The sequence below is a fragment of the Geotrypetes seraphini genome, chromosome 2 (assembly GCF_902459505.1).
Source record: "Geotrypetes seraphini chromosome 2, aGeoSer1.1, whole genome shotgun sequence".
In the NCBI taxonomy this organism is placed as follows: Eukaryota; Metazoa; Chordata; class Amphibia; order Gymnophiona; family Dermophiidae; genus Geotrypetes; species Geotrypetes seraphini.
In genome coordinates this window covers 288593605-288619322 of record NC_047085.1, presented here as the reverse complement: position 1 = coordinate 288619322, position 25718 = coordinate 288593605, and the positions used below count along the sequence as shown (strand labels likewise).

Genomic DNA, 25718 nt, shown 5'->3' with positions numbered 1-25718 from the left:
CTGCAGGATATCTCTAATGGTCCATGTCCATGATACTCTTGAGACATTCAAGGAGAACATGGGAGTATACTCAGAAGAGCAAGGTGAGCTGTTCCTCCAGGATATACTGGACTTCAAATGCTGCTACCGAGGATAATATAATGAGATCCTGATAGGAGGCTGAATCTGGGGGCCAATTTGTGAAAGTGACTTACAATATAATTGCAAATCTTGAAAAACTACTCACTTCTAAATCTTCTGTGGCCATCTTTGTATAACTTCAATATAAATACATGTTAATTGTGATTCATTTGTTGCTTTGTATGACTTTATATGATTGAAAAGATGAAAATTCAGCATTAAATAATTGCAAAATTTGTCTATCCTGGTCACAAAAGCAAAGTTTCATGAAAATAACAAGATATTTCCTATACTTTTTAGGCATGAGCAATTAAGAAAATTACACTTACTGCCCAGGAACAAAAATTGTGTTACACAGTATAATGAATATTTCTATGCATGCTAAGGCTGATTCTATAAATGGGCGACCCAATTGTAGGTGGCAATAGGCATTCTATCGTTGTCTGGCAGCCAATTGGGATGCACGTAAACCCCCCCCCCCCCCCCCCGAAGTAAGATGCTTACACTGTAGGCATTTGTTGTGGATGAAGGGAGACTGGTAAGGATACTTAAGCTCACCCAAGACTGGGCTTAGAAACATAGAAACATAGAAAAAGATGGCAGAAAAGGGCCATAGCCCACCAAGTCTGCCCATTCCAAATACCTGCCCCTCTGATTTTACTCCCTTAGGGATCCCATGTGAATATCCCATTTTTTCTTAAAATCTGTCACGCTGTCATGCTTGGGCATGCTTTCATCTGGAAGTGGTCTTGGGTGAGCTTAAGCGGCCCTAGACATCTCCCTAGGGCCATGAAAGACACCTGAAATGTAGGCCAGCAAAATGCTGGCCTACATTTCAAATGGTAAAAGTAGATGCGGCAGCTAGACTGATTGCGGAAAGGGAATGCCCGATCAGCTGAGCCGTCAGGATTCCTCGAAGCTGCGACTTTGGGGAGTCCTGCTGGCTCAGCTGATTGGGGGAGGAGGGGAAATACCCCTGCCGCAATCAGCTGTGGCAGGGGACCCCCAAGTACCTTCGAAATTGGCAGGAGGGATGTCCACTCTAAAAGTCATTTTCAAAAAAATAGTTTTACTAAAGCAAAGTAGATTGAACTGTAGAGCAATAAAGTTGCTGAGATAAAAAAAAAAGTTAACAACAGATACATTCATTGTAGTTGTGGTACTTTTACTTAAAAATAATATACACAAAGTCAAGTTACATTACTACGACCACCTGCTAATATCCAGAATAACTGCCTCTGGCAGCACGGACTGCACCCAGACGCCATGGGAGTCACTCAATAAGATGCTATGTGGTTTCTAGAGATATCTGGAATAATGCAGACTATAGTGCATCCGACAGTTTCTGACAGGTGTGTGGTGGTGGGTTCAGTCATTGAACATGTTGATCGAGGTAGTCCCAAATATGCTCGATTAGATTAAGGTCTGGAGAATTCAGAGGCCAGGGAAGTAGCTGTAAGTTTTGGTTGTGCTCTGTGAACCACTTGCAAACAATTCTGGCGGTATGACATATCACATTGTCCTGTTGAAGATCTCAACAGCCATAAGGGAGACCATGGAGCAGCTTGTTAGAAAACCGGCAAGAGGAAATGCCACTCTGGATCTAATCCTAAATGGGTTAAGAGGATCTGCAAAGGAAGTGGAAGTAGTGGGACCGTTGGGAAACAATGATCATAATATGATCAAGTTCAAGGTTGAAGTAGGAATACCGAAAGGAAAGAGAACCATAGCGACAACTTTCAACTTCAGGAAAGGAAACCACGAAGCAATGAGGGAAATGGTTAGGAAGAAACTTAGGAACACTTCCAAGAAATGGCAAATGGTAGAACATGCCTGGTCTTTTTTCAAGGACACGATGAGCGAGGCGCAAAAATCTGTATATCCCCAGATTCAGATAGGGGTGCAAAAAGAGTCGAACAAAAGACCCTGCGTGGATAACTAAAATAGTGAAGGAAGCGATAGGCCAGGGGTAGGGAACTCCAGTCCTCGAGAGCCGTATTCCAGTTTGGTTTTCAGGATTTCCCCAATGAATATGCATGAGATCTATTTGTATGCACTGCTTTCAATGCATATTCATTGGGGAAATCCTGAAAACCCGACTGGAATACGGCTCTTGAGGACCAGAGTTCCCTACCCCTACGATAGGCAATAAGAAAAATTCATTCAGGAAATGGAAAAAGGACAAAACTGAGGGGAACTGGAAAGAGCACAGGAAGTATCAAAAAGAATGTCGCCATGTGGTTCGAAAAGCCAAAAGAGAGTATGAAGAGAGGCTAGCCAGGGAAGCATGAAATTTCAAACTGTTCTTTAGATATGATAAAGGGAAGCAGCCGGCTAGGGAGGAGGTGGGACCGCTGGACAACAGAGACAGGAAGGGAGTGGTGAAGGAGGAAAAAGAAGTAGCAGAAAGACTTAACATGTTCTTTTCGTCTATTTACAAATGAATACACATCCAACATACTGGAACCTGAGCAAATCTTCAATGGAGATAAAGCAGAAAAATTAACATCCATGGAAGTGAGCCTTGAAGACGTACGCAAGCAGCTAGAAAAATTAAAAACTGACAAATCCCTGTGTCCGGACAGAATCCATCCAAGGGTTCTGAAGGAACTAAAGGAGGAGATAATGGAACTACTGCAGCAAATTTGCAATCTATCCCTGAAACAGGCGTGATCCCGGAGGAATGGAAGATAGCCAATGTTATGCCCATCTTTAAAAAGGGATCAAGAGGTGACCTGGGAAACTATAGACCGGTGAATCTGACCTCGGTTCCAGGAAAAATGGTGGAAGCACTGATAAAAGACAACATTGATGAACATTTTGAAAGAAACAAACTTCTGATAACCAGCCAGCATGGTTTCTGCAAGGGGAGATCGTGCCTAACAAACTTATTGCACTTCTTTGAAGGAATTAACAAACAGATGGACAGAGGAGACCCCTTAGACATCATATATCTAGATTTCCAAAAAGCCTTTGACAAGGTACCCCACGAATGCCTACTTCGGAAACTGAAGAACCTTGTGGTGGAAGGAGACATACATAGATGGATCAGAAACTGGTTGGCGGATAGGAAACAGAGGGTAGGAATGAAGGGCCACTACTTAGACTGGAGGAGGGTCACGAGTGGTGTCCCGCAAGGCTCGGTGCTTGGGCCGCTGCTATTTAATATATTTATAAATGATCTAGAAACAGGGACGAAGTGTGAGATAATAAAATTCACAGACGACACCAAACTATTTAATGGAGCTCAGACTAAAGATGACTGCGAAGAATTGCAAAGGGACTTGAACAAACTAGGGGAATGGGCGACGAGATGGCAGATGAAGTTCAACGTTGAGAAATGTAAAGTACTATATGTGGGAAGCAGAAACACGAGGTACAGCTATACGATGGGAGGGATGTTATTGAAGGAGAGTACCCAAGAAAGGGATTTGGGGGTAATGGTGGACATGACAATGAAGCCGACAGCACAGTGCGCAGTGGCCACTAAGAGAGCAAATAGAATGCTAGGTATAATCAAGAAGGGTATTACAACCAGAACAAAAGAAGTTATCCTGCCATTGTATCGGGCGATGGTACGTTCACATCTGGAGAACTGCGTCCAATATTGGTCGCCGTACCTTAAGAAGGATATGGTGTTACTCGAGAGGGTTCAGAGGAGAGCGACACGTCTGATAAAAGGTATGGAAAACCTTTCATACGCTGAGAGATTGGAGAAACTGGGACTCTTTTCCCTGGAGAAGAGGAGACTTAGAGGGGATATGATAGAGACTTATAAGATCATGAGGGGCATAGAGAGAGTAGAGAGGGACAGATTCTTCAAACTTTCAAAAAATAAAAGAACAAGAGGGCATTCGGAAAAGTTGAAAGGGGACAGATTCAAAACGAATGATAGGAGGTTCTTTTTTACCCAACGTATGGTGGACAACTGGAATGCGCTTCCAGAGGGCGTAATAGGGCAGAGTACAGTACCGGGGGTTCAAGAAAGAATTAGACAATTTCCTGCTGGAAAAGAGGATAGAGGAGTATAGATAGAGGATTACTGCACAGGTCCTGGACCTGTTGGGCTGCCGCGTGAGCGGACTGCTGGGCATGATGGACCTCAGGTCTGACCCAGCGGAGACATTGCTTATGTTCTTATCAACATGTACAGGTGCACTTGATTGGCAAGGATGGAGAGATACTTCTGGAAGGCATTCTCAATTGATATGGGTATCAAGGGACCCAGACCATACCAAGAAAACATTCTCCAGACCATAACGCTGCTGCCACCAACTGTGTATGTCCAACAATGGTTGCTAGGTATTTGTTCTCGGTGGTTTCACGCCTGACATACCAACTCCATCTGTTCGATGGAGCTCAAATTGTGATTCATCAGAGAAGGTAACCCTCTGCTAGTCAGTGCAAGTCCAATGTCGGTACTCCTCTGCAAATTGCAGCCATTTTTTGCAATGAACTCTCATGAGTATGGGTGCAGTCACCAGCAGTCTGCTCCAGAGTCCCATTCGCAACAAGGTTTGCTGCACAGCCGTTTTGGACACACATCTGGAAACCCTCTGGTTTGTTTGGACGGTGAGTTGCTCCACAGTAGCATGCCAATCGGCTCGCACTGACCTGTGCAGCTGACATTCACCTCTTCCATCAATGGCACATGCTACCCCACAGTTACCACATCGGGTCATCTAAAAAATTCCATCCGTCCACTCTTGGTACACTTTAACCACAGCAGCCTGTGAACACAAACTCCTCCAAAACGCTGCCGTCCTTGGCCCAGTAGCCAATGGTCATGCCTTTTTCAATGTCTGATAAATCGCGCTTTTTCTCCATGACAGCCATGGTTGCTATATTGGCAACTTGCTAACATTCCACCTTATACACTTCTGCACATGACGTACATTCATTCACTGGCTATGCATCCCTGACAGCAGAGGCAGGCAGTTGTCATAATAATGTGATTCGACCGTGTATTAGGCGATAATTTTTTTTACTTAAGTAAATTTTTTAATGTGTTTTTCACTGTACTTTTACTTCAGTATTAAAATATGTATTTATTTTCACTTTTACTTAAATACTTTGGATAGAACTGGGGCAGAGCTGCAAGTGTAACTATAAACTTTATAATATGTATGTGAGTACATGCACATATTTTATACCTGCCTTAGAGCTCAAGCATTTGCATATTATTTGGGATAATTCTTGGAGTCTATTTTGTATAGTGACTTTATGAAACAGATGTTAAATCGGTGTTTTGTATGAATTTTTTACAAAATTTGTCTCATGAATCTTTTATAAAAGTTACCCTTCATGTATTGATTAGTATTTACACATTTCTTCCCGTTTTTGTGAAATATGTATTTTCCTGTTGTGTTTTAGAAAAGAAAATGCTAGCATGGTTTGTTTAGATATGCAGGCCTTGGAACAACGGAGAAAAAGTATACGAGATACAGAAGATATGGTCACTCATCACACTCTGCAGCAGTGTCTGTACAAATCCAGACAGGAGGTGAGTGACAATCTATGCAGAAAAACTTCCAAAAGTGCAAGTTTGTTCAGAAACTCTATTCAAAACCTGTTAGGAAAATGGAGAATGTGGAAAGGAAACAACAGTAAAGATTTGATGCTGTTTAACACACTGAAAATATACAGTAGTTGTTTCTAATAAAAAATGCCAATCAATTTTGTTTAGTTTTCCATTTTGCTAGTTTAAAGCCCACTCTCTCCCGCTGCTATCCACACCCCCCCCCCCCCACCGTGCCTCTGATGACCCCTCCACCCCCTCCCCATTACATTATTTATAATACCTGACCGGAGGGATGCCTACTCCCTCTGGTCAGCAGGCCCGACTCTTCAATATGATGGGCCTTCCCCTCCTCCAATGCATCCTGGGATGCACCGGGGAGGGGCTTTAGGCTCTGATTGACCCAGGTTGTTTAAGGTCACTCTTATGGAAGGTTCCTTAGGCATCTGGGCCAATCAGAGCCTTAGGCCCCTCCCCAGATGCACCAGGGAAGGGATCTAAGGCTGTGATTGGCCCATGTTGTTTAAGGTCACTCCTATGTGAGGAGCCTTAGGCATCTGGGCCAATCATAGCCTTAGGCTCCTCCCCAGTGGTCTCCTTCACCGATGGATAATGTCTGCTATCCTATGCAGATGACATCTTTCTCCTAATCCCATTCAATAGAGATGTGAAGGAAGCTTCCATAAAATTCTCTAAAGGCATTGACAAATCTTCTTTTGGGCATTATCCAACCAACCAAAACTAAACACCACCAAAACAAAATTACTATTGCTCTACAATGCCACGCAGTCTGTCCCCACGAACCTACTATTATCCTCAGGCACAGCATTAAGCATAGAAAAAACTTCCAAGGTCCTTGAAATCCTGCTAGACTGCACCCTCTCATATGAATCTCAAATTTCCAACCTTTGGGGAAAAAAAGTTCTATAGCTTGAACTATAGCTATAGCTGATCAAACCTTACTTTTACAGCAATCACTGCAAATCTATTCCAAATGCTCATTGTAACAAAACTAGACTACTGAAACTCACTTTACGATGGTATAAACTCCACCCTAATGCACAAACTTAAAATGATTCAGAACACTACAATCATATTGATTTTCAGCTTTAAAAAATACGATGCTTTCTCTATTATTGCAAACTACACTGGCTACCTACAAATGCAAGAATTATGTTCAAACTATCCTGCATTATATTCTGCGCCCTTCAAACCAACACACCAGAACAAAAAATCCAACTTTTCTCCAACTCCTTCACATCAACTAGAATCAATAACACACACCAACTGATCATTTCTTCATCCAAAGGAGTCAAATACAAACATATATTCAATACTATTTTCACTTATGTAGCCACAAGAATCTGGAACGAGGAGAACTGAGTTGAATTACCTCAGCTTTTGGAAACCAAATCCTTACAACCCAGCAACTCAACTTCCCCCTAATCAAAGAATAACAAAACTTTCACTTAACTTTATCCTTATCTCAATAACAGACCAAGCAATACAACTTCTCAGAAAACAAAACCCATCGACTTTACAAGACTTTATTTGAATTAAATAAACATATTAACAACTCAATTTTATCTATTTCTGTACAATACTGTAAATCATCAGTAAATCTGTACATTATATCTCCCAATAATTGTTTAAACTATACATTTATGATTATGTAACTGTAATTTTCCATATTATTTATGGGTCTCTTAACTGTGAATTGGCTTAAACCTATACTTGTTATCTCCTCACAATTACATAACCTATACTTATTAAGAAAATGTAACTGTAATTCCCCATATTACTATATGAGCCTCTTAGCTTGTTAATCACCTTAAACTTGTACTGAATAAGTGCAATAATAAATTCAGATTAGATCAGAATTTATGTGTGAAGGAGGTGAGACAAATTTTGGCTACAGATTCAGTTTCAGCCACACTGAAAAAACTGGTTTCAGTCCCCTCTACATAAAGCACAGCTTTACCCCCATAATGCTTTTGAAAATTACTTTCTACTAATTACAAAAACCTTAAACCGGCATATCTGATTTTGAATTTGCCCAAGTCCCAAATAAGACCTTTTTGGCTTGGGAGAGATGAGTTCTTCACCTAAAACCACAATTCTCTAACTGGTGTCTGTAATAAGTGCTGGTTAGAGAATCGTTTAACTGTCTCCCCCCTGCAACGATTGCGGCAGGAGGGATACCCAGTTCCTCCTGCCCACACCGGCCGTGACACCCCCCCTCCCGCAGCGATCGCAGAAGGAGGAATTCCCAGTCCCTCTTGCCCATACCCACTGCGACCCCCCCACCCACAATGATCATGGCAAGAGGAATGCCCAGTCTTTCCTGCCCGCACCTGCTGTGACTCCCTACAACAATCATGGCAGTTGGGATGCCCAGTCCCACCGGCAAGAATCTGCCATGACCCCCCCTCACCCACAACAATCGTCAGCAAGAGAGATGCCCAATCTCTCCTGCCAGAGACCCCCCAAATGATCGCTGGCAAGAGATATATTCAATCTCTCATGCCGGACCCCCCCCTCCACAAATGTTTGCCAGCAGGAGAGATGCCCAGTCTCTCCTGCCAGCAAACTTTTGGGTGGGGAGGGAGTGGGGGGATGTCCAGCAGGAGTGATTGGGCATCTCTCCTGCTGGTGAACTTTCAGCGGGGGGGGGGGGGGAGTTCAGGTGGTTGTCTGGCTGGAGAGATTGAGCATCTCTCCTGCCAGCAATCATTCGGGGGTTCGGGAGGGTGTGTCTGGCATGAGAGATTGGGCATCTCTCCTGCTGGCGATCGTTGTGGGCGGCTTTGAGGGTGTCCGGCAGGAGAGACTGGGTATCCCTCCTGCCAGTAGTCTTTGCGGGGGGGGGGGGGGGGTGCCTGGGCCGCTAAACTGATCGTAGCAGCCGTGATTAGCTCAGCAGGAACCCAATCAGAACTTATGCCTGTTTTGCTTTTGTCTAAGTGAAAACTTATAAGTTCTGTCCAGGCAACCTCATCAAACTTTCAATTATCGCTGCAGGACGACTAAGTTTGGTTGGCCCACATCTTGCCCACCTCCCGCCCTAACCACTCCTCCTAAAATGCCCTTTTGAGCTCTGTACATACAATATGATTAAGAAGTCTAAAAAGTCTCTGGATACATCCAAAAACCTGCTTCGATTTTCAGCACTTGGACGACCTTTCTTTTAGGTCATCCATGTACCGACTTAGGCTGTTTTTGGACGTATTTTTCTTTTGATTATGTACCTCTAGGTGTTCAATCCCTTCCCACATTCCAGGAGTTGCAGAAATCCTAACACTTTTCTGAGCACATGCTCCTCCCACCTAAGAGAGAGAGTTAGAGCCTGCTGCAGTTCAGTTCCAAAGCCAAGCAACATACCTGAACAAACCCATGACAAGAAAAGGAGGCCACTGGGGAAGCTCCCCATCAACATAAACAATTTCTGAGCTGGTCTGCTCTGCAAAACATGAAAATAAGCAATAAACTGGCAACACAGAAAATATTGAGGAACTATGTAGAACTAACCTGCTGTATGCAATGAGCAATCACATGAACAACCTTCATCAATATGCATACTCACAGAACAGCGAACTCCCCACAGGATCCATCTACTAGCTGGAAAATCCTCAAGCCTGTAAGGAGAATAACTGAGGCAGAACATAGGCGATTCAAAACAACTGAGCTTACACAGAGATGGCGGACTGTACTAAATCCTCCAGGGACATACAGAAAGATTATCGAAGGTGAAAACCTAATCTTCCATTCTGTTATGTCCCTTCCAGATTCAGTATGCTAGGTGATGTACCAAAGCAATTTCAGCGTCTAGGGAGGAACAGAAGAGCCTGCCTGCAACAATGAGGTCTCAGAAGTGGCACATTTGCACTCCTTTTGAGACAGAGCATGGATCAACCAGTTGTCCAAGAAAACGCAGAAACTTGCGATGCTCTGGGAAAATTGGAACATGGAGGTAAGCCTCCATAAGATCTAAGGATGCTAGAAAACTTCCCAGGAGAGACAGCAGCAATGACTATGCATATGATTTCCATTCTAAAATGAGAAATCTGCAGGAAGCGATTGAGTGACTTGAGATCCAGACCTCTGAGTCTTGCTTTGGTATGATGAAGTATAAGGAGTATCTGCCTAAACCCAATTCGTGTTCTGAAATGGGTTCTATGGCTTGGATGTCCAGGAAAAGCTGTAGGGTAGTGTGGACCTTTGACTCCTTCTCCAGATGAACTGCTGGTGGGTCCAGAACAAATCTGGAGGCAGGCAAAAGAAATCTATCTTGTGTCCATCCTGAATGATATCCAGCACACATTGATCCGAGGATATACAAGTCTATTCCTGGTAAAACTGAGAAAATCAGCCCCCGATATGAGGAAGCCTGACTTCTGGTGTCATTGAGGCTTTTTAGGAGCAGTAGCTGCCCGGGATCCAGAGGCCTGAGGACACCTGGCATTGGAATTGTTGTAACGGGGACAGTATCCCTTGGAATATCTCTGGGAAGCTGAGCCCAAGGACCCCTGATGAAATCAGCAGGAGGGATGAAAATTACTATGGTCCCCTCCCAAAGTCTGGCAAGACTTGTTCACAGGAAGGGACTTAGGGCGGTGATCAGCAACACTGGCCATGAAGTCATCCAGACATTTCCCAAAAAGAAGCTGCCCATTGAAAGGAAGTATGCTTAAAGTGGCCTTGGAGGCAGCATCCCCAGCCCAATGATGGATCCAGAGTCCGATGCACGGACACCGCATAAGCTGAGACCTTACTAAGAATGCGAATGAGATCATATAGGGGGTCCGCCATATCCATACCATCCATCACTAACTAGGGACAGACATCCACTGCCACAGAAGGCACACTGCGCAATCTCATGTGACAGGCATGCGCTGCAAAGGAGGCTGTCATTGCCGCTTTGATACATGAAGAAGCCACTTCAAAAAGCTTTTCAATATAATGTCCACTCTGATTCTGGGAATCCTTAAGCACTACTTCCCCAAACCACTCCATGCAACCAAGGGTGGGAAATGCATCCTGTGCCCTAAAACCCAGAGGGTCTTTTACTCAGGATGCATACAGCCTGCGTTTAAACCCCTGACAAGGTCAGAGAGCAAGCGAACTCCCAGGGGAATGGACCCTGAGCCACCAAAGTTTCTCTGTGAAGCAGCACTCAAGCCACCAAAAAAGATGAACTTAAGCAAAAAAATAAGAAAAAGAAGCAGAGCAGAGCAGAAGACTTCTGCATGGATTGCTTGCAGAAACTGAAACCGCAGGGGGCTCTAACTCTCTCTCTAAAGTGGGAGGAGCATGTGCTTAGAAAAGTGTTAGGATTTCTGTAACTCCCAGATTGCTGGAAGAGATTGAACACCTAACATACTGACTCCAGAAGGGATGTAACAGAATCTAGGTTGTCTGTTTTTAAAATTCTCCTTTATTCCTCTCTGCAGCACAAACATCTGTACAGTCGGCATGAACTGACGCAAGATGAAGATGAAAAGCAGAACAAAGAGATCTTCCAGAGAACAATGAAAAAGCGATTGGAGTCTTTCAAGTCTACAAAACTTGGAATAAAGCACTCAAAAATAATCAATAGAAACTATAAGAGAGATCGAGGACAAAAGAGGGTAAGAAGAAATTGGCTAGTTAATTTGCACACGGGTAGGCAATTTTACTATGTAAGCCTACCTCAGGTTTTTAATTGATGACTTTTGCCAATTTGTTCAGTGTTTGTTTTCTGATATCAACTTAAAACATTTCTTCCAGGTCTTGTATAAAATTGTTTACTTCCTTAAGTACAGAAAAGTGAATTTTTGTTTTTAAAACTTTGACCACTGCAAAAAGAGTAAGCCCCCAAATAGGGTTATCAGACATCCGGATTTCCACAGACATGTCCTCCTTTTGAGAAAATGTCCGGGGGTCCGGACAGCTTTCAAAACTCAGCACTTTGTCTGGGTTTTGAAAAGCTTCTATCAAATGTCCAGCAGGAGAGCGTCCGCGAAGTGCCCCCTTCCCTTTTCCCGTACCTTTTTAACTTCTCTGGTGTGAGCAGCATGTCCACGTCGGTGTCAGCTTGCCTTTTGACATCACTTCCTGGGCGCGGGTCCTGGAAGTGATATCAGAGAGAGCGCCGATGCAGACAGCAACCTCATGCCGGGGAAGTAAAGGAGGGACAGGGCAAGGTGAGGGGCACAGAGAGGAGAAGGGGTGTCGGACCCTTAGCAAAATGGTACCTGGGGCAGATCGCCCCCTCCCCCTTGCTATGCCACTGATCCTGGCTCCCCTCTTTACTCTTGGTAAAACTCTGCAACAACCTCCCAGATCTCAACTTGGTTCCTTGAGCTGGATGCTTATTCCTTGGCTACCAGAGCAATATCCTGTAGGCAGCCCAGAACATAGTGGTCTAGTATGAGTGCATACTCCTATGACCTGGGTTGCTAGAACGTGTTCTCCCACTCAGCATATACCGTATTTTTCGCTCCATAAGACTCACTTTTTCCCCCAAAAAAGTGGGTGGAAATGTAGGTGTATCTTATGGAGCGAATATACCCCCTCCCGGTACCTTTATAAAAATCTGTCGGTCCAGCACTGAAAGCTCCTGCCGCAAACCTCGTCGGATTAGCCAAGGCACAGACCCAATACGGTAATGTGTAAAACATATACAGAACTTGGCTGGAGCTGCTTCACACAAAATTAGCTTCACACCACCATCTTGGAACTTTGAAGGCTTCTTTAGTTGCTCTAAATTAAACTAAGAATACAACGCGCTTATAGGACCCACTTGAGCGGCCCCCCCCCCCACAGCAATGGGCCCCCACCCAACAACAATGTTGGCCTCCCCCTGGCATCGATGGACGGCAATGCAGCCAATGAAGCTCCAAGAAGGGACCGCGATGATTGCGTTTCCAATTCATCCCCATCCGACATCACTTATTTTTTCCGGCAGATGCAGTCATCATAGGACCTTCTTTGAGCTGCGTTGGCTGCATTGCCATCTGTCGATGCCAGAAGGAGGGCCGGTGTTGTTATCATCAGGTGGGGGCCTGTTGCTGTGTGGGGGGCCGGCGTTGTTGTCGTTGGGTGGGGGCCCATTGCTGTGCAGGGAGGGAAGAGGGGGGCCCATTGCCGTCTGAAAAAAATGGCTGTGTTGCCGTTGATGCCGGTGGTTGGCTGCATTGGTTTCCGTGGATGCCAGGGGAGTGGTGTTGTCATGGTCGATGCCGGGTGGGGGTCCGTTGCCGTTGCTGTGTGGAGGGAGAGAAAGGGGGAATATGCTGAAGGAAATTGTGTAGAGAAAGGGGTGGAGACATAAGAGGGAAGGATATTGGATGGATTTAGGCTGGAGGGAAAGAAAGGGGGCAGATGCTGATGGAAGTGGGGAGAAGAGAGAGAAGCGAGTGTAATGCCAGACTATGGGGGTGTGGGTGTGAGAGAGGAAAGGGAAGAAGAGGAGAGGAGAGAGATGCCAGATCATTGGAGGAGGGAATGGAAGAAGATGGATGCCAGACCAATGGGGATGAAGGTAAAGATGGAAGGGGGAGGCATACAATTTCTGGAAGTAGCATAGGACAGGGTAGTTGGGAAGAGAAATGGAGAGATGATGGACCCTGGGGTGGTGGGGAAGGAGGGAGAGATGCTGGATGAAAGGGTAGTTGAGAAAAGGACAGATGGTGTATCTGGGGATGGTGGGGTCCATTGCCGAAGCTGCGGATATGGACACGAAAAAAAGGAAAGATGCCAGACCTCCAAGGGAGGGAAAGGAAACGGAAGGGGAGGACAGAGATGGAAGATGGATGGTTAGCATGGAGAAAGAAAAAAAATGACAAATGGGCAGGAGACCCTGGCAAGTGAGTTATCAGAAGACAACCAGAGCCTGGGACCAACAAAAGGTAGAAAAAATAATTTTATTTTCTGTTTTGTGATTACAATATTTATTTTGTTTACACACAGAGCCGGTGTGGGGTTGGAGATGTTGTAACCCTATGTCTGCTAAGACTAAGCCTTAGTCATTTAGGGGTCCTTTTATTAAGGTGCACATTTAGCATGCGCAAAATCAGTTAGGGTACCTTAATAAAAGGATCCCTAAGTATCTTAATTAAGAATTTTACCCGCGACTTAGCCTTTTTTCAGATTTCGGCCCCTTATGTGATTGAGTTTGACACCCCTGATGTAGAGTGAGGCAGTTAAGTGATGTAAATTTGATTAATATAGACTTATATTTCAGATAGTATTACTGCTTTACAATATATTTGAATGCTTTTACATACGTATTGAAAGGGCTCGGAGTTAATGTCCCGGGTAAGTAGGTGGGAAGGGAAGGAAGGGGGATTTGTTCAGAGATGTTTGGGGGTTGCATAGAAGAAAAACTGTGCACTGGTATGCTAATCTTTGTTTGTTTTGAATTTTAAAAAAAGAAATATAAGTGGAAATAAAAAAGTAAATAAGAAAACAGATAAATGGGGTCGGGGTGTGGGCAGGGCAGGTCCAGGGGGGCCCAGTGTACTTGTGTGCATAGGGGCCCTCGAAGAATTAATTTTGCCCTGTCAAAGACCAGTGCCCTATTTGAGAATAACCTTACCTAGACTCAAATAGGGCACTGGTCTTTGACGTAAGGGGAGGGAAGATGCTGCAGAGGGGGAGGAGGCAGAGGGAGAAAGCGCTTCCACCGGCGAATCGGGGAGTGTCGGGGACATTAGGGAAAGGCTTATTTTTGGGATAGGGCTTATATTAGGACCTACTCCAAAAATCATGCTAGGGCTTATTTTGGGGAAACACGGTATATAGGTGCTTTACTATACCTAATGCCACTTCTGGTGTTAGCCATACCTACAGTGGCATTAGGCACTTTAAAGCTCCTGCAAAGGGATGATTCCAGTGCTGTGTTTTAAGCACCGGTAGGTGCCTTGAATTTTCTTTTTAAGTCTGTTTTTAAACTGTGTTTTGCACTCATCTTAGGTGCTTACTGGTGCCTAGGTTAAGATCTAAAACTAATTACCCAGCAGTATATAAATATATAATGAAGAACAATCCTAAATACTGCAACTAGCTAGCAGTGCACTTTAGTGTTAATAGCCCTGAAGATTGAAAGGGCTATGGCCTCAGAATCGGAGCCTACGCATCGCAATAGCAATCACAGGCTAGGACTAGTCTGCGTAGTATACTCGCTCCTGCTCCAATCATCGGCCAACACTAATGCAAAAAAATTTTTTAAAGGGTTTTCAAAAGCATATAAATCTACCACCCCATATGTTTATATGAAATACGTGCAAGCCATAATGTAAAGAAACAAAGACCAAAAAAGCAACTTAGCTTTATAGCTGATTTGTCTTTACAGGAAGTAACGGTTACTAGTGTTCGTATGCCGACGCGGCCAGCATTTCGCGTAGTTTTATTGTTTTAAGTCATCCGCTGCGTCAGGGGTTTTCTACGAGGCGGGCCTGCTGGCTGGACGGGCAAGACCCATCTGTCCAACAATTAAAGTGAAGCCTTGACTTTTTGAATGTCCTAGTGGCCCTGACGCAGCGGATGACTTAAAACAATAAAACTCCGCGAAACGCTGGCCGCGGCATACGAACACTAGTGACCGTTACTTCCTGTAAAGACAAATCAGCTATAAAGCTAAGTTGCTTTTTTGGTCTTTGTTTCTTTACATTATGGCTTGCACGTATTTCATATAAACATATGGGGTGGTAGATTTATATGCTTTTGAAAACCCTTTAAAAAAATTTTTTGCATTAGTGTTGGCCGATGATTGGAGCAGGAGCGAGTATACTACGCAGACTAGTCCTAGCCTGTGATTGCTATTGCGATGCGTAGGCTCCGATTCTGAGGCCATAGCCCTTTCAATCTTCAGGGCTATTAACACTAAAGTGCACTGCTAGCTAGTTGCAGTATTTAGCCTAGGTTAAGATACCATTTATAGAATATGGGTCTAAGTGTGTAGATGGGCTGTGGGAAAAGAGGGATTGGTTGGAGAAAAATGCTATAAATGGCTTTAATGGACTGTGAGGGGGGGGGGGGAAGGAGAGTATGATGCTGACATGTTGGGAGGCGAAAGAGAGAGTGGCTGGACCCTAGCTTTTGATTGTTACATATTCCCTGCCCTGCTCTTGACATTTAGATACAGGCTGGTCATCACTACCATTTGCTACCAGATGTATTTTTGGTTTTTTTGTGGTTTGTTTGTTTTTTTTTGCTGGGTGAGAGAAATTTGTTGTGAGTTATGAGTTGAGCACTCCAATTATTTAAAAAAGTTGGCTCCTATGCTCTGCTTTATTATTTTTTAAATCCTGACAGTTGCATGATGCTACATAATTACTGCTTTTATGATTGCATTGTTTTTGATTGATTATGGGGTCAGAGAGTCTATATAAAGTGAGATAAATGAAATATATTAAAAATCAAAGCTAATGTCATATCATGATTCTATTTGGTATTTACACAAGGACCCTTTTACCAAATTGCAGTAAAAAAAAATGGCCTTAGCACGTCCTTACTCAAGTCACTGCTATGCTCTAAGGTCATTTTTCCCACAGGGGTAAATTGACAGATTTTTTATTTCCACTATTAATAGCCACATGCTAATTTTCCCCTTAGAGCATGAGCCCCAACTATTTTATAGTTGAAAAGGATTAGGTCCCAATTCCTGCCCCATACTTTCTCTGTCTCTGTCATTTGGAAGTCAGGTACCTGGGGACATATCTTAAAGACCAGAAATCATCTTCCAAAACATGTCCGCTTTATTATCAGCTTCACATTCCTTTTATATCATTCTAAATGAATCAGTGTCGTCAGCATGTGACGTAAACACAAACCATATATGGACACAGGTCACATGAAACTTTAAAGACATCAGCATTTTTTCTATTTGGAGATTGGAGTCCAAAAGGTCAGAAAAAGCCTTAACCAGCAGAGCCCCTAATCTAAATATGTTTGCAAATACGGCTTATAAAAACAATTGAATTCACTTCACAACATCTCTGTTCAAACATAAATGTCCTTGTACTCTCTTCAAAGAAGGAAAGACAAACAGAGCCTGGCTTTCTTACAGCTTGAAAACATGGCCTAAGGACATGATACATGTCCCTTCAATCCCCTCTTACGTCATGAAAATGACATCATAAATACAAAGCATGTGCTGGAAGGGCGTGATACTCTAGATCAGTGGTTCCCAACCCTGTCCTGGAGGAACACCAGGCCAATTGGGTTTTCAGGTTAGCCCTAATGAATATGCATGAAGCAAATTTGCATGCCTATCACTTCCATCATATGCAAATCTCTCTCATGCATATTCATTAGGGCTAGCCTTAAAACCCGATTGGCCTGGTGTTCCTCCAGGACAGGGTTGGGAATCACTGCTCTAGATATGTCTCTCGAGGAGGGGTTTTTTAGGAGCTGTAATACGAATAACACAGTACATGAGCAGTCAAAAACAAGAGTGCAGATAATAATAGAAATTATAACAATAAAAAGGTCTTTTACCCAACCCTGCATTCAACTAAAGTGCTGATCCCAAGAATTAGATAAATCAGAGTTACATTTGAGCTCAGCAAAGAGGTCTGCTAATTTCTGAATGGCCATAGGAGGACCTATATTGTCAGAAAGAAAAGTACAACAGCTTAAAGTACTGAGAAGAATTTTTCAGCTAGAATCATAGCTAGGGCCATATGATTTAACCATCTGAGAAGTGGAGCCTAATTGATCAGTAATACCTTGCAAGGCGTCCCTAGAGTAGTTCACAAAGCGTTGCTGATTATAATAATTTTAACTAATCCAATCAACATTCTTATTAATAGTAATAAAGGGAATAAGGAACTCAAACCCAGCCTTAACCTGAGCTCGGGCCTTAAATTCATCTGGGACCCCTCTTGGGACCCCTATAGCATATATGTATACATGTGATCAGATTTATATCGAGACAGAAAAGAGGAAAAACCATGTAAATAGGAAGGATAACTTTCAGAAAAATATGCAAGAGCATGGTAACCTTAACTAAAGTGCACTGGCCTATCCACTGGCTGGGTAGCTTAACAGGGAGCCAAAAGTCTCCATAAAGCCAGTAAATATCAAATCTGATGCAGCAACAATGGGGCATACCTATGAGCCAAGATAGAACAATAACCTGGGGGTAAATTACCTACAAAACTACCCTGCGTCAGATTAGAAACATGACATGTGTAATTGCCCTTATAGATGGTAATGGCAATATCAAGCTTTTGCTGTCCTGGCAGCAAAGGATATTTAGAACACCACAGCGCACAAAGGGGATCGGTAAAATTAGAGGAGGTAGATAGATCCCGTAAGAAAACTGATGTGTCAGATAGCTAGACCCACCCTTAAACCACATGTCCATAATGTACATACCTTCATCAGTAGGTCTAGGGTTGTCAATAGTAAGAGAAAGCTTAATAATTTGTGCAGGAACACTTTTCCTATAACAGTTTCCAACCTTATGAAGGGTCATACAAGTAAGCAGTGATTTACCATTTTGGTCCACCTTTTTTCAGAGTATTTTCTAGTTTATAAGCCCAGTCAGTAACAATATTCCACCCTACCGCTCCCCAGAATGCACACTTATCCCCCAACGTGAGTCAGTAACATATATATATATACATATGTCTTTAGTTTTAGGAATCTCTGAGGACCAATGGCACAGCCTTGGGATATCAATTGATGAACAGTCCACAATGTCACAATATTCAAAAGAGAAGGTGGCAACTTGCACACTGCTGGAATTATACCAAAGGGTAGCATACTGTCTGTCTTTCTGGATTCCAATTGAAGGACAGCCTTTGCAAGGGAGTAGTCCAGCTTAACGTGTGTTCGCAAAGAGGTGCCGGGGGTGCTGTTTACAGCAGAAGTGTCATTTACAGATGGGTATGGGCAGAAAGTGTCGTGGACCCAGAACACATCATCCCTGTAGACCCAGTTAGAAATGATCCATACAGGGAGAAAAACTAGCAGCAGCGGTGCCAGTAAGAGAATGATAAAGTTGGTAGAATGCTGCAATGAGATCATCATGTTGTTCTACTGGAGGAGGTGAAATCTGCGCAGGGAAGACTTGCTTCCGGGGTTTTAGGTTAACCCTCTTCAAGCGACATGCGTGGATCCAAACAGGAAACTCCTCAGTGAGTGCAGCGGGCCTGGTCACAGCGATCACAGTAGTGGGAAGGCCAAAGGGGAAATCCGTCTGCTTCCAATCCTTGGAAAGCTTCTGGACAATCACCAGGCTGGAAAAAATGGGTAGGAATCTGTGGAGAGAAAGGAGAAGTGCAAGACACATTTCTTTGAACAAGCCCTAATATTTCAATTAGCTTTTGGACGTATTCCTCCTGTATCAAGGGAAAATCTACCCATGGGGCGGGGAAAGGTCATCCCGTGAGAACCTCAAAGGGAGAGCAGCCAGATGTCTGTGCATACAGAAAGAGATACTTGAAAAGAAATGCTTGAAAAGCATTCCAAATATCATTCAGCAGCTGTACTCCAATGTGATCCAAATAAGAGATAGAAAACAGGAGAAACCATGTTGCCTGTACTGAATGTGGCTACATGTAACAATACCAATTCATTTACTTAGTATAGCTATGGCAAAAGAGAGACAATACTCAGTTACTTAAGGTTCTTAATTGAACAATCAAAAAGGATATGTTTTTTTTCGTGCTGCATATAACTATTATGCACTTCAGAGAGACCATACTGATGTACTGAATGTATTCAGAAATGTATATTGAATGGATCATATGTAGGGAACACCACGAAATAAACGCTGTATAAAGTAAAACTTTTTCTTAAACATATAACCCTTAACTAAACTATATTCAGAATATAAAAGCTATAAGTAAAAGAACATTGCGCAGTTAGACTAGTAAGAAGTGGAAAAAGAGCTCTAGAAATGGCCAATATTATGTATCCTGGGGTACCCACTAAACTAAAACAAGTAGACATGACACAGACAAAACATAAAGTTTTAAGCGTGGAGCTATTACTCCATCTGTCAAGTGTGCAGGGCTGAATTTAACTCTGCAAATAAACACATTGATATAAAAAACCAAAACAAAGAAACAATAATATATATCATAACCATCTCATATTTGGAAAAAGGCATAAAGCTAATGTCTCTTTGGAGCGTCTCTATCTCTGAAGTGATAAAGAGGACCCTTGGAAAACATTAGAAATATCTGTGCCAAAACTGATCTGGGATGGCTATGTATACATTCGGAAAAAACATTTTAAATTAGCAACATCCTAATTTCAGCTAAAACACTAGAAAGGAATTGTATTTTCCAATTTGTTTTCAATTCACAAACGTGCCAGCTGTAATTATCGAGCTATATATATCTGTATCAAGGAGCAAAAGGTCAAGAATGAAAATATCACTAGCAAGAAGTTAAAATGTCAAGCGAGCACTACGATAACCAATACCATGATATTGGGCAATTGAATAAGGGAGAGCTAGCAGCTGGTATCCAGGGTTTCCCCTCTTTGCACCAAAGTCCGTCCAAAAGGGCGGCTTTGGGCACCTGCCAAACGCCAGGCATCAAGTTCAGAGGGGGGGGGGGTAACAAAGGACTAGAAGGGAAGAGAATCCTGTTCACCCGTGAGACTCAGGAGCCCATTTAAAAGAAGGACTTGGACACCATGAAAAGTGTGAAGGGTAATGGGGTGACCTAGGGTCAGAGGAGTAATCATCTCTACCACCATAGCACAAGCAGCCAGGGCTTTCTTGAACAGGAGTGACTATAGAAAAAAAAAGGCAACAGAGCGTAACTTACCATCATGTTCTCCCTTCATGGTGTTACAATAGTCACAAACAAAGAGATAAAACATGTGGGCATAAGCAGGAGAACCCAAACCTGAGCTAGAAACCAAAGCACATTTCATGAGTCCATCTGATAAGAGCAGTCATTTCAGAAACCAGGGTCTGTCTCAGAATCTGGTCATAGAAGGAACAAGCAGAGATCCATTGGCGGCAGTGACCAATCATATCAAGAAAAGTAAGCATGTCTTTCTTGGTAGCTGGGCGGGGCAGACCCAGAACAGCAGCAGTGCGGAAAGTGCATATTTTCCTCAGACCATGAGACAGGACAAAACCCAGGTATTTCACTTCATATTTACACCAGTGCAGTTTATTTCGTGACACCTTGTGACCACACACAAACAACCATTGTAAAAGGTGCAAACTATCAGCCTGACAGGTCTCCTGAATTATGGAACACAAAAAGTTGTACAAAATGAGAGCAGGACCATGAGGGGCAGTGCATGACTGTAGAATAGCCCGAAGGACAATGAAGTCAACATAGCCCTGGGGCAGTCCACACCAAGTATACTGTTGCTTAAAGGTGAAGGCAAAAAAGAGCTGAAAAGCCTCACCAACAGGGACTAAAATAAAACATTCTTTAGGACAATGACAGAAAAAAAATCATTGGCTGCCGGTGGAATGGTGGAAGAAACATAAGTACAATGAGAATTACCAAAACATTAACAGCCCTAAAATCTAGGACAAAACGGGGAATGCCATCAGCTTTGACAACAGTAACAAGCAGTGGAATCATGATTCTCACCGAACTGCTTGATAAAAACAAGAATGAGTAACTTCAAAGAAGCACTATAGGGGGTCAGTGTAAGCCCAAACTGAGAAGTCTGGGGGAAGGGGCAAAAGCATTCATGCACGAACCCTGATAATGAAAGCTGCTTGTATACAAGCTGCGAAGGAAAGATCTTAGACTGATTCAAACAGCGCTTGCAATTCATTCCACATAACAGCACGTCCTACCTCAGTGTTAAAGATTGGTGATGTGAGCTGAAGGAAGAATGTCACACACACAGCCGTACAAGTCTCATTTGTCTAGGAGAATCCTAAGTGCCTTTATGACTCATTACAAAAACAATATAACAATGCAAAAATATTTGCTTATCTTACCTTATAAGCGAGGTACAGTAATAAGAGACAATAAAATCTTATACTCTATAAAAGTTTTAACCTTACAAATGACAGAGTGGGCAGGGGGGTTCTATAAATAATTTCATTCTTCCCGAAAGAATGGCAGCTGCTTATATTCACGAGGGGCGCTTACCAAAAGTACCCCGAGAATTTTCCCCCAAAAAACTCCATAATAGAACCCAAAGCTTGAACTTAAAATAAAGGGTGGGTACAGGTCACCACTACCCAGTGAGTATTAAAGAACAGAAAAAAATTCAGAAATACTCACAAAATATTGGTGATATCATCTGCCCATCGCGGACGTGCCCCCAACTGAAAAGGATTAGGTCCCAATTCCTGCCCCATACTTTCTCTGTCTCTGTCATTTGGAAGTCAGGTACCTGGGGACATATCTTAAAGACCAGAAATCATCTTCCAAAACATGTCCGCTTTATTATCAGCTTCACATTCCTTTTATATCATTCTAAATGAATCAATGTCGTCAGCATGTGATGTAAACACAAACCATATATGGACACAGGTCACATGAAACTTTAAAGACATCAGCATTTTTTCTATTTGGAGATTGGAGTCCAAAAGGTCAGAAAAAGCCTTAACCAGCAGAACCCCTAATCTAAATCTGTTTGCAAATATGGCTTATAAAAACAATTGAATTCACTACACAACATCTCTGTTCAAACATAAATGTCCTTGTACTCTCTTCAAAGAAGGAAAGACAAACAGGGCCTGGCTTTCTTACAGCTTGAAAACATGGCCTAAGGACATGATACGGGTCCCTTCAATAGTTAGTAAGGACTAATGCACAAACCACACGTTAATCAGTTAGTACATGGTAATAGCTATGATAACCGAGTAGTACAGAACACATCCGCTCTTCACCCCTAGACTTGCCCCAAAACTAAAAAAATAGATTTTAGCACTTGGGTAATGCATACTGATCCCAAAACTAGTAAGGCATTTTCAGCTGTGTTACTGTTTAATGCAGCTTGGTAAAAGGACCCCATATATTGTTTTATACTGTATTCAGCAATATTTTTGTATTCACCATAGCAGTTTGAGATGCTTCCAAAATTTCTTATGCTTTATTTAATATATATCCCTTAAACTGTATACTTTTATTTTACAGAAAAGCAGTGGTATGAATATGATACCGAATGGAAAAATACCACATGAAAAAGGTAATTGAATTGTTCAAAAAATAGGAACTTTGGGAAGAGTGAGAAGAGATGTTACAGCACTAGCCCAATCCTATTATATAATGTGAACAAGCTCTGACTCTGATCTTGAAAATGGCTCTATGAATTTTGATAAAATTGGGTCAATTTACAGTTTTTGGTGCAAGAAAGCAATTTAGCTAGGTCTGGAATTCAGCAAAACTTATTTTGGGGAGCAAACGGGGGATTTTTCAAATATTCTACACACACAAATCACCCCACTCAGTGGCGTACCTAGCATATGTGACACCCGGGGCCCATCATTTTTGGGTACCCCCCCATCTGTACGAAAAACATGATTTTTAGTAACAAGCCACATGTCACACATGAGTACCTAGGAAAAGGCAGTATCTTACATACTGCAGTGAGCTGTACAACATCAATACACCCATTGTAAAACTAAACAAGCCAGCCTAGTACAGATCAATCCTACACCATCAATCCTAACAGAAATCCATGTCTTTCGAACACACAGAACACAGAAAACACCTTCGCCTAGTATGGAATATGTCATCACAAACTAACCCCTCCCCTTTTACAAAACTGTAGTGTGGATTTTAGCCATGGTGGTAACAGCTCTGACACTCATAGAATTTTGAGCATCAGAGCTGCTACCACCACGGCTGGCGCTAAAAAAATGCTCCACAGTTGTGTAAAAGGGGGGATAAAATAGAAATACATAGACAAAGGTTAAATTGAACCAGCACGAAGCTGGACTCTGCATACAATGCAACACCACAGAAACAGTGACACATGTCTCCTAAAGCAATAAATAAATAGAAAATTTTTGTTCTACCTTTGTCTTCTCTGGTTTCTGCTTTCCTCATCTTCTTGTTACTCTCTTCCTTTCATCCACTGTCTACCTTACATCCACTGTATCTCTTCTCTCTGCATCTTCCATTTGCTTTGTTACTGTGCAACTCCCTTTCTCCCTCCTTCCAAATTGGTATGGCACTCATCTTCTTCCCTCCGCTCCTCCCATAGTCTGGCATCTCTGTCTTCTTCCCTGCCAGCGTCTTCTCCCAACTCTCTCTTCCCCATTTTCCTGCAGTTTCTTCTCCCCACTCTCTCTTCCCCATTTCCCTTCAGCATCTTCTCCTCACTCTCTGTTCCCCATTTCCATTCAGCATCTTCTTTCCACTCTGTCTTCCCCATGTGCTTTCAGCGTCCTTCTCCCCCCTCTGTCTTCCCCATGTGCATCTTCTTCCCCCCCTGTTTTACCCTGTTTTCCTCTCCACCCCACCCCCACCCCACCTTTTCTTCCTTTCTCCCTCCCTGCCCCTTACTTTTGTGGTGCTTTCTCCCCACCCCCTGGCCCGGATAACAGGCCCGGTCTGACAAACCTCCCTGCCCTGTGGCCGGCGATGTCTAAACTGCCTTCTTACAGCAGCCGGAGCGTTGTAGTTGCATATGGCTGCTGTAAAGGTCGTCTCTGATGCAACTTCTGGTTGCATCAGAGATGACCTTTACGGCAGAAACACGCAGCTTCAACGCTCTAGCTCAGGGGTCCCCACACTTTTTGGGCTTGCGAGCTACTTTAAAAATGACCAAGTCAAAATGATCTATCAACAATAAAATTTTTTTAAAAAACACAAAGCACACTGTATGCTGAGAAAATGTTAATTATCATTCCTATTCTGGGGTTTTTTCAAAGAGGTCAAGGCAGATGACTCTATGCACTGTCACCTCAGTAACAACCATACAAAAATAGACAAATACCCCCCTCCCTTTTTATTAAACCACAATAGCAGTTTATGGCGTAGGGAGCTGCGCTGAATGCCCAGGGCTGCTCTCGACGCTCATAGGCTCCCTGTGCTAAAAACCTTTATTGTGGTTTAGTAAAAGGGGGGCCATAGTGCAAAATATAGACAGCAGATATAAATTCAGACACATTTTGATCACTAAATTTAAAATAAAATCATTTTTTCTACCTTGTTATCTGGTGATTTCATGAGTCTCTGGTTGCACTTTCTTCTTCTGACTGTGCATCCAATCTTCCTTCCCTTCTTTCACCCTGTATGCTTCCTCTCCTCCAGACCTCATTCCCTCCCTCAACGTTTTCTTCCTCTCTTCCTGCCCTTTCTTTCTCTCTTCATGCCCCCTTTCTATTTTTCTATTTCTCTTCTTTCCTTCTGTCTCCCTGGCTTCTTTCTTTTTTCCTACCCTCCCCTAAGCCATTGCCGCCGCCATCAGGGAACAGCCCCCCAAGTCACCGCCATCGGGTAACATGCCCCAAAGCCGCTGCCGCCCCAAGCTCTCCTTCCCTGTGTCGGGCCGTCCAGCATTCCTCTCCCCGACGTCAATTCTGCTGTCGGAGAGGAAGTTCCACCCAGCTAGGCAGCGATTGGCTGGCCCGAACTTCCTCTCCGACGGCAGAATTGACATCGGGGAGAGGTAGGCTGATTGGCCTGGTAGAATTTTCCGGACCTGGCCAGCTGTGCACCCCCCCTAAGGCTGCACCCGAGGCGGACCTCCCCCCCCTTGCCTCCCCCTTGGTACGCCACTGACCCCACTTCAGAGTGTAATATGTAGGAAAGTAGGGTAAAGCGTCTCAGAAACCCACTTGATTCGACACATACATATGTGATATTAAAACTAGAAGGGTTAGCATTTTAATCATTGACCTTTATCACCACCTCCTCCTTGATGTGTTGACAAAATCTTACTGTTGCTAATTCACTCAATAAACAAAATTTTAATAAAGCCATATCACAGTAAGTTTTTAACATCTTTAATATGTAGAATTACTAGCCAGCCCAATGGGACCCATTTCGCTACATAAGGGCTTTATCAAGGGTTCTAAAGGAGCTATTTTAGAGTGTCCTCACTCATTTAGGCAGTCAAATCTAGCCTACATATTACACTCTGAAGTGTGGTGATTTGTATGTGTGGAAGATTCCGTTTAATCTCACTTCATCATCTTCTT

The 25718-nt window shown here is 43.1% G+C and overlaps 1 protein-coding gene across 2 annotated transcripts in view; it reads left to right on the top strand.

The window, feature by feature from the left end:
* Positions 1-25718, top strand: part of SLC9A3 (solute carrier family 9 member A3) — a 246405-nt gene that overhangs the window by 189482 nt on the left and 31205 nt on the right. For both annotated transcript variants that reach the window (XM_033933345.1, XM_033933346.1), the window contains 3 exons: positions 5494-5623; positions 11089-11265; positions 22705-22756. In XM_033933345.1, the coding sequence (XP_033789236.1) occupies positions 5494-5623; positions 11089-11265; positions 22705-22756 (359 nt within the window). The remainder of the gene's footprint in view (positions 1-5493; positions 5624-11088; positions 11266-22704; positions 22757-25718) is intronic.